Raw genomic sequence first — 19,680 nt, 5'->3', positions numbered from 1 at the left:
AAGCAATATCTTGCAAGAAATAAATCTCATCTCGTCCTCCATCCATCTTCACGGACTATCCTTTGACAAGAAGATCCTCCTATGGTCCCTTGAGAAACGGAAACAAGATCTGCTCCTAAAAGAGGAGGCCTCATGGAGATTGAAAAGTCGAGCTCTCTGGCTCAAACAGGGCGACAGAAACACTAAGTTTTTCCACAACATCGCCAGCGCGCGCAGAACAAGGAATTTGATCTGGAGTATGAATGATTCGATGGGCAACACCCACAACACTCAGCATGACATCTCTGCCGAGGCAACTTCATTCTTCAGAGGTCAATACAAACGACAACATAATGACATCTATGACATGATGTGGGCGGTTAACCACCTCCCGACCATGTTTGACGCTGCTGCTAATGATCTCTTCCTCAGACCTATTTCGGAAGGGGAACTCTCTAGCATCATAAAAGGCTTCAAGAAGGACAAAAGCCCGGGCCTGACGGTATTCCAATCGAATTTTACTCACATTTCTATGATATTCTCAAAGACGATCTTCTCAACATGGTAAATGCTACCTGCCAAGCTGGGAACATTAACAGTGCACTATCGGCCACCTTCATTGCCTTAATACCAAAGATAGAGAAACCAACATCCTTCGGGGATTACAGGCCCATTGCCCTGTGCAATGCTCTATATAAAATCGTTTCTAAGATCATTGCTGAACGCATGAAAAAAACTCTCAGTTCCTATATATCTCCTCAGCAACATGCTTTTTTGAAGGACAGGCTCATACTTGATGCCGTCGCCCTTGCACAAGAAGGTCTTTTTGCCATCTCCTCCAAGAACATCGACGCGGCCGCCCTCAAGATTGATCTTTCAAAGGCATTTGACTGTGTCAGTTGGAGCTTCATCCGAGTTCTACTTGCAAAAATTGGACTCTCGCCGCGAGCATGCAGCTGGATTATGGCATGTGTTGAATCCGTTCACTACTCTGTCATTATCAACGGAATTCCATCAACCTTCTTCCAGGCGGAACGAGGGCTCCGTCAGGGATGTCCACTGTCCCCTCTCCTCTTCATTTTGGTTATGAACTCTCTTAGTTCGCATATCAATCTTGCTGTCTCACAAGGGAGGTGTAAGCCGGTTAAGATTTGTAAGGACATCTCTCTCTCTCATAACTTTTTTGTTGATGACATTCTTATTTTCGCCATGCTATGTAAATCATCTTGGGCATGCTTATACATCATCTTTCAGAAGTTCCATGCGGCAACTGGCCTATTCATCAATAATGACAAAACCAAGTTATTTCACAACAACTCCAACCTTGCCACTGCCCTTTGGGTAGCGACTCGTTTCGGCATCAACCTCGCACTCTTCACGGAAGGCCTCCCATATCTTGGTTTCCGACTCAAAGTCAAAAATAACAAATTTGCTGATTGGTTATGGCTCATTGACAGATTCTATAGCAAAATCTCCAAATGGGAACACAGACTTTTATCACTTGCTGGCCGTTTCGTCCTTGTACAAGCGGTTCTTTCCCAATTATCAGTATATTGGGGTCATCTCTTTGTACTCCCTGCAAAAGTTCACAAAATCATTCAGTCAATTGCCGCTAATTACCTTTGGGGAGGCCATTCCTACCAATCGAAATTACACCTGGCACGAATGGATTTCATCACCATTCCCAAAAAGAATGGCGGTTGGGGTCTTATTAATATGCGGCGTTTTGGCAATGCTCTCATCGTCAAATCCATGCACAGGGCCTTCTTCGGGAACAGCCCATGGTCTACTCTTATCAAGCAGAAATATTTAAAGGGTCGCAGCTTAGATTTCTGGCTCAGAAGATCCACTCTTGGGATCTGCAATGGATCTCCCATCTGGTGCGGCTTTCGCAAGAATCAACGTTTTTTCTTCAGTATTCTCAAATGGTCTTTCTCTTCTGGTTCTTCCGTCTTCATTGCACTTGACCCCACCCTTCACAACCTGGAATCCCATATTCCCCCGGCGCTTCTCACCTTTTTTCACATCAGGGGCATCTTCACCTGGTCCATGCTCATTGACTCATGGTCCTCATTGTCGCCCATCTGGAAATCGGACTATCAACTTCATATTCCCCCCCCCCCTTCGTCCCCTTTGGTCCTCCGCCACCCTTCATTTCTCTCGCCTGAACATCCTTCAAATGGGGCCACATGACTCCCTCATCTGCTCCACCGACTCCACCACCCACCCCATCACTGTTAAACGTCTTTACTCCGCCCTCACCACGCTCACCCCGCCTCTTCCCTCCCCCTTCCCACACAAACTTTGGAAAGCCAACTGCCCACTCAAATCCACTCTGTTTGGCTGGCTTCTTTTTCATGACAGGAATCTTGTATGGGATGTTCTTCAATCAAAGGGGTGGCAGGGTCCAAGTCAGTGCTGCTTTTGTCGTTCTCACTTGGAAACTAACATCCACATGTTCTTCCAATGCACTGTCACCTCTGCCATTTGGATCGAGCTGTCAACATGCTATGGTTTTCCTGTCCTCCTTTTCCCCTCGGTTAAGGATGCTTTCTCTTGGTGGTCTTCTCAGCGTCCCTTCTGGCACGCCATCTTCCTCCTCACGCTCTGGCATGTCTGGAAGTGGCGGTGCGGCTATGTTTTTCGGGACTCTCATTCACCTCCCGAAACCATTATATCCTTGATTACTGGCAGCTTGCCTCCGGAGTAAATCACACCAGACGTCGACTCCTTTCTACAGGCGGCATTCCTCTGGCGGCTCCTCATCTGCTAGCATCTTCTCACATTGGCAATATGCCTCAGTGCACACACAATATCAGTGAATACTTGTATCAATGTTTTTTTTTAGAACATATGCTCAGAATGTCTTTGACCATTTTTATTTTTTATTATCCACAGCATGAGACCTGATGCGATATGTTGATCGATGGTTTTCCGATCCATATTTTGCTATGTATTTATCAAAACAGTTTATATGAACTCAATATAACATATATAGTTTTTTCTTCTGAAAAAAATAGCTCATGGATACATCATGAATATCTCTAGAATATCTATTGTCGCATCCCCTGATGATGGACTCACTTGGTAGTCCGAAACGATGGGTTCATAAAACTCTATAACAGGTCATTCCTCCTCTATTTAAAACTATCCTCACCTGTATGGATTCATTATTTAAAAATATTATTTTTGTATGGTCGATAGACCGTTGGAAAGGTCTAGCCAAGAATTACACATTTCAACCAACCCAAGCTCTGCATATGACTATAGCTTGGGTCTTTGCCAAATAAAAAAAATCATTTAAAGCCTCAAAAAAACCCCAAAGTTTAGGGTCTAAAAAACTATATAAAAACTACCAATATTGACAACTATGCATTGAGCCACTAGAGTAGGTGGATGGCCACCAATATCCACTTGGGTCAATTGCAAGACATTTCAATACTTGACAAAGAGCTCTAAGTTATGAATGATATATGTTCTTGGTTGTTGAGGACCATGGCCAAGAAGCAATCTATCCAAGGTGAATCTTCACTCTTGTAGGAGCCTTATGCCTAGAACATTTGCCAGAATGATGAGTATGTTTTTTGCAATGCTCTCAATGGTGAAGATCAAAACATTGATCTTTCACATGGGAAAATTGATCATAGTTTTGGCATCTACGAATCTAAATTGATTTGTGGAAGAAAAGAAGCAAGATGTGGAGAAGGTGAAGGTGAACTATCCTGAAGAAATCCAACACTCTGAAACTAGATTGGTTTAAAATAGTTTGGAATGTGAAAGGAAACATCCTTTTCATATCCAAGATTGGTTTTGTTCTTGTTGCTATTAAGTTCTTCCAAGGTGTAATGATGGGCTTGAGAAGTGCAAGTTGAACCTCTGCATCTTCATGTAAATTTTCTCTTGAAGTGGCCTCAGTGATATGAGCAAGTGCTTGACGTTGATGGGAATCTACCTCAACCTCAAAAATGGAGTTATTATGTACACCATTTGAGAATGTTGATTCTTTTTTTGTAGCTCATCTTGTTGTGATTGTGACTCAAGCTAGAAAAACTTAATCTTCTCTTATGCTTCCTATAAGAGATTTGAACATCTATGAGAGTGAACATGTTGATTTTGATTGTACCATTAATAGTAGACTCTATTAGAGTGTCTAATAACTATAATAACTTGACAATTCTATCCATTTTTTCAACAATACAAGCTAAACAAATGAAAGTGTCAATATATGTCAATTCCCTGGCCCTATTGATATAGTTATAACTGAAAATGGACATTGGTGTCTTAATGAAGGTTTTGAGCAAAAGATCTGTAATAGAGAAACCCGACAGTGAAAATTGAATATGAATGGAAAATGGTCTAATTTTTCATATTTATTTGTCCAATTAAACAACTTGAAATTCATAATGCTCATTTATTCAATATTAAACATCCAATGTTGTCCACCTACTTTAATAGACAAAATTTATGCAAAAACATACCACATAATAAACATTTATTAAAATGAAGATTGAGTACAACCATATAATTGATCTCTATTTCATCACTCGGCCTACTACAATTCAATCATCTGATGGAAGCAATGCAGATGCCTTCAATATTTGCCAAAAATCATATCACCTTCAATTTCGGGGCTTTAGGTTTGAAGAGATTCCTATGAAACATCTTTTTTTATGGAAACCAAACATTAGAGTGCCTCTAACCAACCCTATGAATTGAGAAAGGGAGCCCATATAACTAATCTAAGGAAAAGCATGTTGAAACACAAGGGAAATTCAAATTTATGAATTAAACATAGACCAAATAGAGTGCGTTGCTTAATTATATAGAGGTTGTTAGAGACAAAACCACAATTGGACCTAGTATACATAGTAAGTGCAACACTTAACAAACGTTCCCTCCTTTGACTCCACAGAATCACCTTCAACAGAGTATTTTCCAAGATGTGCAAGGAAAAGGCCAGCCTTGAAACTATTTCCCAATATACCCTAAACCTTCTTTGAAAAAGAATCCCACTGAATGTTCCTATAATTATGTTCTTGTCTGGTGGGAAACCTAAGGTCAGAGCAGATGTTGAACTTGAAAGTGATGGGTTGGTTTACTTGTAATGGGCCACAAAGAACAAGCCTTTGAGTCATTTCTTGTCTCTTTCACAAAAGCACAATCACATATGCAACCACAATTTGGTAGACAATTTCCAATTATGTCAAGAGATTTCAAGGTTAGACTTGAATCAAAGTGGTGAATCGGTCATAAAAGCTAGCTCTCGTATGCAATGGAAATTAAAATGGGACTATGTCTTTTATCTCTATTATTGACTCTAATTGATAGACACTAAAAGTGATTTCTTTGTTGAACACACAAAATCCCATTATTTCTTCATATTTTGAATATTTTACCAATAATTATAGGTTTCGAAGTAGGATGAGGATTTCCTTGGTAAAAGGAAAGTTGGATAGGATAAAATAGCTAATGGTTTCAACCTTTTTAGGTATTCATCTCATTTCTTCACAATTTTAGGCTTGATTTGGGCTTGGTAAATTCCCAAATTATGCTTCGTCCAAAAGAAGTCAAGATAATTTGCTCTCTCTCTCTCTCTCTCTCTCTCTCTATATATATATATATATATACCAACAAAATAACATATTTGAAGGAACATCCCTAATGGGGGTGTTAATATGGATTTAATGAGGCTCTTAGAGGTTGCACCCGCCACCCCATAGTTCAGACCGAGCATTAAATGGGGGAAGGACACGACCTGCCTTCGCATGCAATCTAATCGCTGGTGGTATGATTCTATTAATTAGTTTGGATGGATGGGGTGACAACTTGTGGTAAATGGAGAGGAGTTGAGGGAAGGTCCTTGGCCTCTTTGTTTTGTTTCCTGGAAAAGTTGGAATGTGTTAGGCCCATCATGTAGTGGATAATATTTAGAATTGAAAGCATGGGAGGTGAGTGCGGATGCCTGTGTAAGTTTGGATTGAATGTGTTGGGTTTCCTAGATGTTTGGCCGTGTGCTTGGCCACTCAAGGATTGCTCTCTAGAAGGGCCATTGGAGGTGTTCTCTTTTATGTGGAGCGAATTTTTTGGTTCTATATCTATTATTCTTGGTCTATTTTTTTTGGTCATCAGTCGTGTCTGAGCTCAGAGTATTAGGGTATGAAGCTCTATGTCTTTCCCAAGCCTAGTTAGTAGCATTAATTCGGGCTTTCGTGTCAATTTGTTCTTAGGTTTTGATTTGTGGTCCTCACTCAAGGCACAATCTAGGGAATATGAGTCTAGGTTAAAGTGAATTACAAGGGCTTTATAGGGTTTGGTGTGGTCTTAGGTTGGATAAGCTTTGGTTAAAAAAATTTGGTGGTTGGTTGTGTTTGTCTGGGTTTTGTAGTCCTTTGGTCCTCTCAATGGTGTGTTTGGGTTCAATGGTCAAAGGTGATAAGTTTGTAGAGGAGGTTGTTGCTCCTTTTGTATCAATTGTTGGGTTATTTTTGGAGTTTGGGTCAAATGTCTAGAGCTTCTGTGATGATTTAGTTTGTTGGTTTCTTGGTCTTTTTGATGTTGGGTCTCTTCCATTATTGTGTTCTTTTACAAGTAGAGGAACTCATAGAAGTTGTTGGAGGTTCACCCCCAATTCAGCTATGTTGCTGAGGCAGAGGGGGAGGAGCAGGCGGAGGGGTGGTGGTCGATTCCAGCAAGGGCAATGTGGTGCTAAGCCTTTTGCCCATGACTCGATTGCCACCTTTTTTAACGTTGTTCCACCAGAAAAACACAAAGAAATTCATAATCTTAAGACACAAGCAGGGGTCGAAAGACATTCCCTCTCAGGTTTGGAGCTCATGGAAGACATGTTAGCTTGAGTTCCTGACCCTCGTTACACTAGGGGTAGGAAGCAACAATACCTAAACTCCATGGCTCTTCATTAGCAAATGAAAACCCTATTAGGCCTGGTCTTGAGGGACAAACAAGTGGAGAAGTAGAATATTTTTTCATCCTTGGATGATGTCAAGAGAATGCTCAGGAACTAGTAGGTTTTTTTTGGATAGAATAGACTCTCATTTGGCTCATGTAGAAAGTCACATAGCATGTCAATTAGATGGGGGGTACCTGACGAATCCTTCGTGTTCTAGTGCGAGGGCACCATCAAATGTTTCTTTTTCTGATAATGATTAGAAAGATCAATGGGGATAGGTGTAGTTCGATGGCCTTTTTAGGAAGGCTTCGGGTTCATAAGGATGGGTGCTTGGCATCTCTCCTAGCCTCCTCATTGCATGGAAATATGCATGGTGGTTCCAGGACCAACCTACTAGGCATGTGTCATCTGTTATGTTTCTTTTGCTGTATGGTCTATGGCCAATTGAAGTGCTTAAACCGTGGTTGTTTCTCTTGTTATGTTATTTTGTGAATAGGTCGTGAAAAATGGACTTGGTTGTATGTATTTTGGAAAGTTTATCTTTGTTTTATAGACTGCTAGCATTGATGGTTTTTTGAAAATATGTCTAGGATGTTTGTGGGGGTTGGTTGGGTTGGGAAATGTTGGAGGCCAGTTTTCACTTTGGATCTATTGTAGTTTGGGTTATCAACCTTTGGTTTTGGTGGGATTTGAGACTTTGTTGGTCTAATCGAAGTATGTAGTATGCTAAGGAGAGTAGCATCCTCTATGGTCACTATGGTAATCTTTTCAAATCCATATAAAGCTGATTTTGATTGATATAAAACCCTTAGTTTACCCAAAAAAAAACATATTTGAAGGAACAAAAATTACAATGTCACTTCTTTCATTCAATAATCGCCTAGTTTTTATTTTGTCAGCCACACAAGGAAAATGAAAGAATCATAAAAAAAGATATTTGAAAGAACAAACATTACAAAGTCACTTAATTTATTGAACAATCACATAGTTCCTATGTCATGGACCATGCATGAAGAAGAGATAATTATGCCAAGAACAATTTAACCATCAATTGTCTCTTATGCTTTTATTTCAAAGTAAACTTTTGTTATGACAATTCCTAAGATCATACCTCCCTCAAAAAGGTTTAATTTGGTTTTTAAATAAGGCTAGCTCTGAGTATTTATTTTTTCATCATATTTCATCCATTCTATTGTATTTAAATAATCAAAATTAAGAATTGGATTTGTTAGTTTCACTTAATGCTATAAGTAATTTTGATTTTTAAACAAAAATGGACCTGACTTTTTATTTTGTTCATCATTTTTCATCCATCTGATTGTATCAAAATAATCACAATTGAGAATTAGATTTCTGAGTTTCACATTCTACATATAATTTTAAAATAGAAAAAATGCTAATAGCAAAGAAAAACATCTAAGAGACAAGCCATTAAACATTGTAAATTGTCCAATGTGCTCAAGCAGAACTCCCAAGTTATTCAATATTAACATTTCTTTCATCAGCAATGCCAAAAGCCAGTTGTCTAAAAATTTCACCCTACAAGTAAAAGTAGTGCACAATTCCTTTATGAGCTTAAAAAAGAATAAATAGAGAGTCATAACCCCGATTTCTCTTGTATATGGCAGTTTACCATACATATCAATACTAAATATGAGCTCTAGTATTCTTGGCAAACATTTTGAAACTTTATAAGTACCTGCATCAACATAAGCAATAATATCCATCAAACCAATGTACCAAGATGTAGCAAAACATAAAAACATAAACTCGCCCAATAATGTCACAAAACTCTCTTCAAAAAAATTTAACGTCTTGCAAAATAAAATACACACTATTAAGCTCACACTTTTTAGACATGAAAGCCATTTGTTTATTGAAAATCTGAGTTGGGTTGGAGTCTTGAAAAAAAAACAGATTTCTCACTCCACAAAAAAGTAGCTCAATCTTAACATGCAAAAGGTCAACATCTCAATAATTGCTTTCAATTTCATGGCACGAGATGCTCGGGCTATTAAGCCCATGGCACAAAGATAATTTATTAGAACTTAAGGAATATATACCTACCTAACTTGACAAGTTTATCTCACATGCTGCTGCATAATAACACTCAAGTCGGCACATATACATTCTTGACAATATCATGCAGATATTGACAAACCCTTTTAACCTCCAACAGAAGATGGTACTAATGGTAATGTGTGCTTTTTTAATGCATTAATTTCTGGAGACCTCTTTACCTGCATATTGGCAGGCAACATGCCGTGCAGCTCCAGAACTAATCAAGTTATATCAGCTTTAGTGTTCATCGTTTGTTCTACAGGTGTACCAACAGATGATGTTAACAGTGATCAATGGTTAGTGTTGGGATAATTAGCCGTTGATTTGCATCCAGACTTCTAAGTTTAAAAAAAATAGCTTGATCATTGGATGCAGAAGGTTTGGCCAAATAAGGTCACCATCTAGGTATTTGCTTTCAATTTCATAGTGGGGGATCCATTAAGCCCAGAGCACAAAGATCATTTAGTAGTAACCTAAGAAATATATACCTCACCTGTCATGCTTATCTCACATGCTACACATTAATGTTTGATTCTGCACATTACATTCTTGACAATATCATGCAAATACTAACGGTAATGTGTGTTCTTAATGCATTAATTTCTGGAAGCCTCTTAGCTGCATATTGACAGGCAACATACCCTGCAGCTCTTGAACTAATAAAATTATATCAACTTTGAGTAATGTCTTCTTTGTTTTGTTCTACTGCTACATGTGTACCAGTAGATGATGTTAACAGTGATCAGTGGTTAGTGTTGGGATAATCAGCTTTTGATATGCAAGTATTTAGTAAGGCACACATGTAGAAGGAAGAGGCGGAAATAAAAGATATAGGAAGGAATTTGTACTAGTTACCATGCAAATCTCTTCCCAACTATCATCTCATGAATGCACCATCCTCTTAGTAGTAGACCTGTAGAGGCACTTGTTGAGAATATCTGCACTTTTAAGTGCAAGGATTAGTGAAATGAATTGACATATGAGACGTCAGTATTGGCAATGTGCAAGATATGAGACAATACTAGCAGAGTGCAGATTACAGACCTGCAGAAGCAATGCATATATGGGGCAATCTTTCTTGTACTCTTAATATGTGCAAAACTAGAAAGGATATCATTACCATCCACGCATATTCAAAATAGAAAGCATTCCGTCTGGCTTCTGCTCATCGCGCTGCATACGATAATGAACTAGAGCTGGGTCAACAAATCTAATAAAAGAGTGGAAACCACGACAGCTGAAATGCAAATGTTAGCTGCTTTAAATCCTCATAAAGGCCTCTGCAGATACTTCAACAAAATAGATGCTAGAATTGCAGTAAATTATACTAAACCTTTAAGTCTATGGATTTGATCTCGAAACCGTGATTACAGATACGACGTTAGGCTCCAGACTAATCGCTAAATTCTCAAAGCTTCGTGCCAATTGCAGTTCATCAAGACTGACCTGGAATGTGCCATTCCCAATTTCTGCCATTTTCTCCAAGATAAGAGCTGCAGGATCCGTTCCATACATGATTGTATGCAATATCAACTTTGGCTCTGTCTTCTTCAATTTATTCACAAAAAAAAGAGGATCTTGTCCATCATTGTTTCCACCATCGCTCAAGAAAATAATTATTGGTTTCTTCTTCTCCACATTAGGATCATTCGAACCCCGACAAATTACCTCCTCTGCCATTGTCAAACCAGAAGAATAACTAGTTGCCCCCCCTGCATCATATTGAAGAAGACCATCCACAATATCTTCTTTCATCTCTTGCCTTTCTAGGGCAAGAGTTGCTGTATCATCAAATAGAACCACAGATACAGAATCATCGCTAGAGGTTCTAAGCCGAGTCTTAATGAATCTATCAATAGACTCATACACACAGCCCAACCTACAATTGTGACGAGGAATACATTTGGCCAAGTTTGGTCTTATATCAGAAGCATACATTGAACCAGAGCTGTCAATAACAAAAACCACGTGATGCGGTACATTCTTCAAATGGTCACAGCGAAAACGGTGACCATCTGCAGTTATGTGGCCTCCAGAGGATGGCGTTGAAGTTCTTTGTACAGGGGCATGCCATAATTCCTCTGCGCAATAGGATTTTGTGGAACTACCATCGGTGTCTTTATGCTCCTCTGACCCGCAGAGATGATTGCATAGAGCGAACTCTTCCTGATCTTCTTTAGTACAGGGATCTTCAAACCGCATTTGCATCCAGTAAGTCTTATGGGTAAGTTCATCTTTCGGGACATCCAAATCTGGGCCATATTTTCTTGTCTCATGCCGAGACCCATCATAGATATGACGTGTGCAAGGCAAACCATCGTTCATGGGACAAGGAATCAAATGAATGTGACCCCGACCTTGTGCTTTACAATGCAGGTTACACATTTCTGCCACACCAGATTCCCCCCAAGCATACTTTCTACCCTGGATATCGAATTCTTTCTGGTCTGATGCAAAATTGACATTCCTCATGTTCCCATGAACAGTATTATGCAAACCAGTATGATCAATAGGTTCTGAACAAAAATACCCGCAAGCTTGACATCTAGCGTTACAGTGATGCACAACATCTGGATTTTGGGTGTGAAGATGCACACCATCATGGGATGTTTTAAAAGGTGGAATGTCAATGCAACAATTCTTTTTCTTACCATTTTGTTCAGATAAATGTATGTACTCAAAGGAACCTCTTCTGCCCTGAAATGAGCGTGTATGTCGCACAAGTTCAGTGAGAATTTCACAAATTCCATCGGCTTCACATTCCTTAGGACAACCATGCTTCTCACCACAGAGATGTTCATCACTTGTCAATTCATGGAAGTGATCTTTGTAACCACAGCTTCTAGGACACCCCTGGGCCTTCATGATGCAATCATTGGGACAAAACCTTTCATGACAGGCATGTTTATCATGATCCCCAAGCTCAATCTGTATGACACAGGGATTTTTGCAGCTCGGAAGGGAACATTTCATGTTACACAAATGTTGTGATGAATTGCACTTATGAGTACCTTCATGTCCGACTGTCAAGCAACAAGATTTGCAGCAATTGGATGATTTGTCAAATAAAGAACATATCTCGGCACATGTATGATTTTTCATTTTGCAATCATGATTCCCTTCATGGCCTGCCAAATGCTTACATTCCTCCACTTCATTTTCCTGGTCTTGGTGTAATTCGAGAGAACAATACGTGCACTTCTCAGCGCAAACATGGTTACCCATACAAGAGTGATCAGAGGAATGGCCTTTCTCTAAAATACATCGCCAAAAGCAATCAGAACATTTGCAACCACATACAGAGAGTCCCTGTTTCAATTCTGCAAGAGCTAGAACTGCCTCCAGTTGCAACTTTTGCACATCATCATTCCCAGAAAATTCTGCGGTGTTGCAGCGAAGCCACCTTTGAACTCGATCATACCGTCTAGCAGCCAAAGCCTCAATGAAGTCCTGAAACTTAGAGTGCCATAAATCACCTGTTTTGCCTCTTCTATCAAAGACTCCATCTAGTATTGATCTAAGATTACTCAAAATCCGATCTTTTGACGTAGATTCATCTAGAGGCGCAAGCTCGAGGCCAGTATCTTGCAAATCAATGGAGAGATCCCGAAGTACTAGTGGAGCATCACTTACCTCTTCCTGAGAGTCAAAATTCGTAAGCATCTTTTTGGCTCCTGCCACAGAAATACATCCTGCCTTAACAGCAGAAACCAAGTTCCCACGAAGGATATCCACCTTCATGGCAACACGTTTCATATCTACAGAGGTCCAATCCTTCACTGCCATCTGGGACATGACAAGCTTCAAATCTGTCAAGAAGGCACGGCCACTCTCATAACTATGTCCCAACTCTTCTACAGTCAAAGCAATATCAAATAGGCTTTCTTGATGATATTCTCTTCGAGTAAAAGGAGCCATTGCAGCAAGTTCAACCACTCCTCCATACATCTTGGTAAGAAAGTTTTCATGAGATCTTTGACAAATTTGGAGAAGTTTCTGACGGAATTCATCTTTTAATTCCTCTACATCAGAGACATCAACATCCTTGATAGCTATGTAGAACACTCCTTTGAATAGTTTTTTATCTTCCTTCACCAAACTTACCCCACTTTGGAATCGCTGAAAGATAACTTCCGTCTCCTTGTCAAGATGAAAATCCTGAATAAGAAGCAAGTATCACAATTGGTAATTAATCTTTGTGTGGCTACAGTAACAGAAAGAAGAAAGCTAAGGCCACTATTTAATATGAGAAAATCAAATGGTAAACCAGTAAAAGCAAACGAATAAGACAGTTCTAAAAACAAACCTTCTTGTTGAATATTGTTAAATTACTCAAGGCAGCATTTAGGACTGAGAGTAACATATCTTCTTGCTCTGTTCTCTCAAAACTGCCTAATCCCTCGAAGTCCATCAATACATAGAGGCACTCTGAGTCCATTCGAACTGTCATCCACACTCCATCAGTGCATCTCCCCCCAGCTACATCGAAAAGCGAGCCAGATAAATGGTTTAATAAGAATGATTTACCACTACTCTGTTTGCCCATTGACGAGACAACCTTGATTTTACCATCCCACTGACTCAGGACAGCATCATACAAGCCGAAACGCAACAAAGTTGCCAGTGATATGCTATCTGCATAAGTGAGGTGTGGAGGTATTTGAAGCCCATCAAGCAAGGGCTGTAATCCATTGTTTTCAGCACGAGTTATTTGGACGGGTACAAGACATATAAGTTGACGGACCCAGTTTCCCAAAGGCTTTTTTAGATAGTGAGGGAGTGAGAGATGTAGAGTGTTTGAGTCACAACTTTCAGACATTTGAACTTTGAATTGAATCCTGAGATTTGAAAAGTCCTTTCCTTTTTCCTTCTTTAACCGCCCAATAACATTCTTCAAGTATTCTTCATATTTCCCTTGCCCTCTGTCTTTTCCAAAGGTGGTGTCCCTTGACTTGAGCAAAACATGGAGGTTGAGATCCCTGATACTCCCTCTAAATAGCGCGGGATCAACTGCAAATTTATCAAAAATGTGATAGATGTAGTCTAACGTAGCACTACTAGTATTCTGAGAGTCCCGGTCCATGGCATTCTTATGATCTCTTTCTGAGGTAGATTTTTGTTTTCCTAATTCTTCAAACTCCAAAGCTTCTGTCGCTGAGACTAGATTCAATATTTTAGAAGAAAAGCTAGGTACAACATCAGTGTATACAACAAAATGAATCTGAGAACCATAATATACAAGCTTCACCTGTAAATCACGAACATCTTCAACATTTATATTCAATGAAATGTTCTTCAAGAAAGACATGGCATCGCCTAACATGTAAACTTTCAGCTCAAATTCCGCCGTGGGCTTGTTTTCTTGTGCAGCTCCTTGAGCAGAAGATGAAGCACATTCTTCTTTTTGAACTGAAAACTTTGCAGGTGTGTGGAAAACGAAGAGAAAGGAGCCATCCCCTGAAATGAAAGCATTTAAAAAGTCTGATGAGAGTGTCATAATCTTAGGCTTCATCAATGGCCGCTGATGGAGTTCTGCCACTCTGAGCCTGTTTGTGTCGTCAACTAAAACCAATTCAGCTTTCCCGGGAACACACTGCATCCATTTTATATTTGTGCTTCCAGAAAACAAGTTGAGCATGATTTCAACGCCTGTCCAATCTATATTCCGGAATGATTCATCAAACTTGTATATTACAACCTTGGAACCCTGTGCATCATATAAAGCCAGGAATCTGGTCCGTTCATCAAAAGCTACCAAATCAAAACCCCTTTTAAATGAGTGAAGAAGATTTCTCCCATGTAGAAATTGTCCAATTTTGGGCGACATGTACAAGTCCAGCCTATTATGTTCTTTATCGTGAAGAAAAACAAGCAACTCACCAGATTTCAGATATGCAACCTTTTTCAGATTTTCTATCTCAGGATCACAGCACACCAATTCAAAAGGGTTCGAGCAAGAGGGTTTAATGCAATGCATTGGATTTAAGTTTAACTCGTCTAAGTCCTTTTTGTTTGGTGGCAACTCTACAATCATCCATTGTATATTGGGCTTTTCTTCTTCCTCGCTGGAGATTTCTAACGTATAATTTGCTCTTGAAATAGAGCAGCTTGTAATATGCATACGTTTTCCATTGTCTCTTCTTTGGGATAGTTTTTTCTTTGTTTCAGTCAGAAAGTTTTCCTCTTCAGTTTTCAGTTCCTGCTCCTGAAGTGTCTCCTTTGCTTTTTTTTGGGATTCAAATTTGCTCATAAGCAGGGGCTGGATATCCTTCATAATCATTGATAGGATGTTTCTTCTGAATTCTTCGTTTGCATTTTTGTATTTAGATGAACAAAGATTTTTCCATTTTTCATTGGCAAAAACAGCACCTACCAAATTCTCATCAAGTTTGAAACCATTCCACTTTCTTTTCCACTGCACACAAGACTCTTGCAACTCCGGTGACCGGTCCGCTTTCCCATTTTCTATTTCAGCCAAAATATTATCAAGGCTACCTGAAGTCAGAAACTGTTCCATGTTACTGAAATTCTTTACGTGGTCTAACTCGGCGTTGCTAGTGAGGAAGACCAAGAAAAACCGTTTCTCAATTGTGAAATCTCTCTGCCATTGTTGCTTTTGTAGTTTGTTTATAATAGGCTGACCAAAGCTCTTCATCTGCTCTGAAATGCCACCGCTCAGAAGGAAGTTCAAGAAAACAACGTTCTGTGCGAGGGTTAGTAATCTTTTAGGAACAAAAGATTTTACCCATTCACGGACCGCATCTTCTGAAACTTCGAGAATCCCTTTTAACGTTCTTTCACTTTGAACTTTCAGAATAAGCTGCTCACCTGACACTACAGGGCGTTTCTCTGTAACTCCAGATTTGCTAAATCTCGCTTTTTCTGTCTTGCGACCACCTTTATATTCCAACATAATATCTTCTTCCAACATAATTGAGTCCGAAGACTTTCCAGATTTTCTAACGATGAATGCTGAATCCCTTGAGTCCACCCCATCTGTTGGATGAAACTTAATCTCCGAGCCATCAAAAAGCTCTTTCTCTTTCTGCATAACCCAACTACTAAGTTTGTTTACTATTCTTTTTGGATCAAAATACCTTTCCCCTTCACGGGGTGCATCTTTCGAGACTTCTAGAGTCCCTGTTAAAGTTCTTTCATCTTGAAATTTCAGAATAAGCTGCTCACCAGACAACACAGGGAGTTTCTCATTGACTCCAGATTTGGTAAACCTTGCCTTTTCTGTCTTGCTAACTTTATCTGTGCACCTCAACATAACCTCTTCTTCCAACATAACCGGGTGAGCAGACTTTCCAGATCTTTCAACGATGAATCTTGTGTCCATCCGGCCATCTGTCGGACGAAACTTAATATCTGAGCCCACAAAAAGCAGTTTCTTCCCACGATATTTGCCATTCCAAATGGTAGCCAGCTGATTTTCCAGCTGCTGGAACGGATTTTTTTGAATCTGATCAATTTTCTGAGCTGCGACACGCCCGCTCTCTTCAGATTCCGAGTCTGATAAATATCGAATAAAACTGCAGTACTCAGGTAGAACGTGGAGAAAATTTTGCAATATTTGCTCCACTAATTTGTTCAACTCGGATTGAATATCGAACTTTTGATTTTCTGCACGGAGAACCCGAAAGGAATCTTTCAATTCTGTATAGCTTTGTGACTCTGGCAATGTAGCATGCTTTAAAAGAGAAACGAAGTCCGCATTGCTGAGCCTAGTGTAATCAAGATCATAGCCTTTGGATAATGTCTGTAACTCAGACGCAAGTGCAGCAACCTGACCATTTTTCTTTTGAGGTTTTACATACTTTCTTGACCCTCTATAATTGGGAGTGAGAAAAGCACAGCGGTGATATCCTTCAGCAAAGAACATTGTGTGTTTAGGCATACTAGGTTGCATAGTACTGATATGCCTTCCTATGTTTAGGTGGAAACCAGACGAAACCGTGACATCATTTTCGGAATTTCTAACACGGCCTATCTTCAGTTTCTCCGTTCGTCTTGGACGTGTCCTCAAAGAAGTTGTGCCGCTGACCACAGAATCAGCCGGAGTTGCTGCAAGAAGATTATGATCTTCAACGCACACATAAACATCATCACAAAGGTCCACTACATAGCGTATAAAATTGCATGAGACATTTTTCCTTGATGCATCTTTGAGATGGGTTTCTTGATGCCAATAGAAAACAATGATGACTTGCTCCAAACGACCAACGTACAAGCCTGCCTCAAACTTTTCTTCCTCCATTTGCTTATGAATCGAATCATCTATCGCGCCCATTTCTTTCAATATTCTACCCATCGTTCTCTTGTCCCCATAGAAGCCAACTGTGGGCAACGATACTTGATTCAAGGACTTAAAATCGATTCTGATATCAGGATACTCATGGTTATCTGCAGAATTGGGTAAAACTCTATTGCACAGGCCCAAAATCTGTTCCTCTGGAAGATGGACCTTGTCTACAAAGCTCAATTCCTGCTTGTCAGATACAATCTTCATAATTTGAAAGAGAGGACCTTCGGGAATCTTATTTGCAACTTGATCAGCAACAGCAGTCTGGCCCTTTAGTATATCAAGTTGATTAAGGTCTTCGGAATCCTTTGATGCTTCTGGGGATAACGGCTCAACGGCATGTGGTGGTGGTGAGATCTCATCTGCAATATTGGCTTCTGGAAGCCGGTTATCAACTGAGGGTGAGGATGTCGAGTACTCGTCCAAAATCCCAGACCCAGTTGGCATTCCTTCTCTATTTTTTGGTGAAACAGAGCTCTTCTCTATAATGCCAACATCATCATGAGCAAGCTCAGTGACACTCTGTTCTTCCGGCATCTCACTTGGCGCATTGAACATTTCTTCCAACTCACTTGGCGCATTGAACATTTCTTCCGACTCACTTGAGCATTCACTTGAGCCTTCAGAGGGAGTGAACATTTCTTCTTCTTCCTCCATCTTACCTGATAACTCTGATAACTGAGAAGCATCCATTGTAAGCAAAAATAACCTGCAAAGATTATAAAAGAGAATCCCTTCATAAATTGATCAAATCATGGATAAATAAATGAATGAAGTTGTAATTATATATTAGAGTCAAAATAATTTTATTTAAATATGTTAATTTAGTAGTTTTAATAATAAATCATGTTTAATTTTAATATTAAAATATTATTGGTTCAATTATATAGATTAAATGGTTCATAAATCGATATGTATTTATTTATGATGAGTAACAAAATAGTTATTTTACTATACATTCATAAAAACTAGTTAAATTATTTTAAATTATTATTATTATTATTATGATGTTTTAAATTATTATTATTATGTTAATTAAATTTGTTTGGCAGGATTATTGACTACAAAAATAGAATAGTAATAATAAAAATTGTTGAAGTTAAAAGGCTTTTGGTGGAATAATTTTGAAAAAATTTGTTTGTGTTTTTTCTCAATTATAACACTTATAAAAATTGCTTTACCTAGGATATCTTTGTTTTATTTAGTTCAAATAGTAACTTGAGGCATCTCCTCATGCCTATTGCCGTGATTGTTGACTACAAATGTAGAATATCAATAATGAGAATTGCTAGAGAAAAAAAGCTATAATATTAAAAATAATCAATCTATATATCATATTTATAATACTAATAAATTAAATTGAAATATAATTAATACCCATGTAAATTAAATTGAAATATAATTATTAATACCCATATAAATTAAATTGAAATATAATTATAGCTATAAAACACGATAATACTTAAAAAAAATTAACAACTTGAAAGTAAAAATTAAATTAAATTAAATAAAAAAAGAGAGGAGGAAAGTAGGTAAATCTGAGTGACTCAATCTCAAAAACAACAATATAATGGCCACCATAAAAACCTGAGAAAGGTGGGAAAATAAAAACCTGAGCACGCAGAGCCGAACTCAGCAGCAGCAACTAAATATAAATAAGAAGTTAACTTATTATAATATTAAAAATAATCAATCTATATATCATATTTATAATACTAATAAATTAAATTGAAATATAATTAATACCCATGTAAATTAGATTGAAATATAATTATTAATACCCATATAAATTAAATTGAAATATAATTATAGCTATAAAACATGATAATACTTTAAAAAAAAATAACAACTTGAAAGTAAAAATTAAATTAAATTAAATAAAAAAAGAGAGGAGGAAAGTAAGTAAAACTGAGTGACTCAATCTCAAAAACAACAATATAATGGCCGCCATTCTGAGAAAGGTGGGAAAATAAAAACCTGACCAAGCAAAGCCGAACTCAGCAGCAGCAGCAGCAACTCGCAGCCACAGGAAAACTGAAACGAAGCGTGACAGCAGCAGACGTGAGAATGGAGAGTCTCTGAAAGTTGATTTTATACACTCTGTGGTATGGGCGGCGTGTTTGAGAGTGAAAGAATCCTGGCTGCCAACGTCATCAATTATTAATGCAGCGTCAGCTTCCTCGTACTGCACGCATTTTCTTTATCTTTTTTTTTTCATTTTAGTGAAGTTATTCGATTCAGTTGTTTTAAGTATTTATCTTTGATTTTTCTTTTCAATGAAGTTATCTTTTATTGAAGCTATTAGATTCCGTTGTTTTAAGTATTTATCTTTTATCAACTAAATGCGTTATCTTTTATCTTTTATTTTTATGCTTAACTTGAATGAAGAGGAAGCTCAGAGATAGATTTATCTTTTATTTTTCATTTC

At 38.5% G+C, this 19,680-nt stretch overlaps 1 protein-coding gene across 2 annotated transcripts; it reads right to left on the bottom strand.

The window, feature by feature from the left end:
• Positions 1-8,355: 8,355 nt before the first annotated feature.
• Positions 8,356-19,298, bottom strand: LOC149255300 (uncharacterized). Of its 2 annotated transcripts, none has more exons than XM_089460451.1 (6): positions 19,230-19,298; positions 13,254-17,961; positions 10,281-13,105; positions 9,992-10,120; positions 9,803-9,885; positions 8,356-8,585 (listed from the first exon to the last, which is right to left on the bottom strand). In XM_089460451.1, the coding sequence occupies exons 2-3, from the start codon at positions 17,943-17,945 to the stop codon at positions 10,289-10,291; spliced, it is 7,509 nt and encodes a 2,502-aa protein (XP_089316577.1). In that variant the 5' UTR covers positions 17,946-17,961; positions 19,230-19,298; the 3' UTR covers positions 8,356-8,585; positions 9,803-9,885; positions 9,992-10,120; positions 10,281-10,288. The 2 variants fall into 2 exon arrangements, with proteins under 2 accessions (XP_089316577.1, XP_089316578.1); XM_089460452.1 differs by lacking the exon at positions 19,230-19,298 and adding an exon at positions 18,865-18,899.
• Positions 19,299-19,680: the final 382 nt, after the last annotated feature.

Source organism: Pinus tabuliformis, chromosome 7 (genome assembly GCF_031772625.1).
Source record: "Pinus tabuliformis cultivar Carrire ecotype Pingquan chromosome 7, CPIR1, whole genome shotgun sequence".
NCBI lineage: Eukaryota > Viridiplantae > Streptophyta > Pinopsida > Pinales > Pinaceae > Pinus > Pinus tabuliformis.
This window is presented reverse-complemented; position numbering and strand designations above follow the sequence as displayed.

Excerpts from the sequence above, each read along its gene's own strand:
- LOC149255300 (XM_089460451.1), bottom strand. The coding sequence starts at position 17,945 with ATGGATGCTTCTCAGTTATCAGAGTTATCAGGTAAGATGGAGGAAGAA. Across the intron at positions 13,106-13,253 it reads TAACAATATTCAACAAGAAG|GATTTTCATCTTGACAAGGA; the intron begins GTTTGTTTTTAG and ends CTTCTTATTCAG.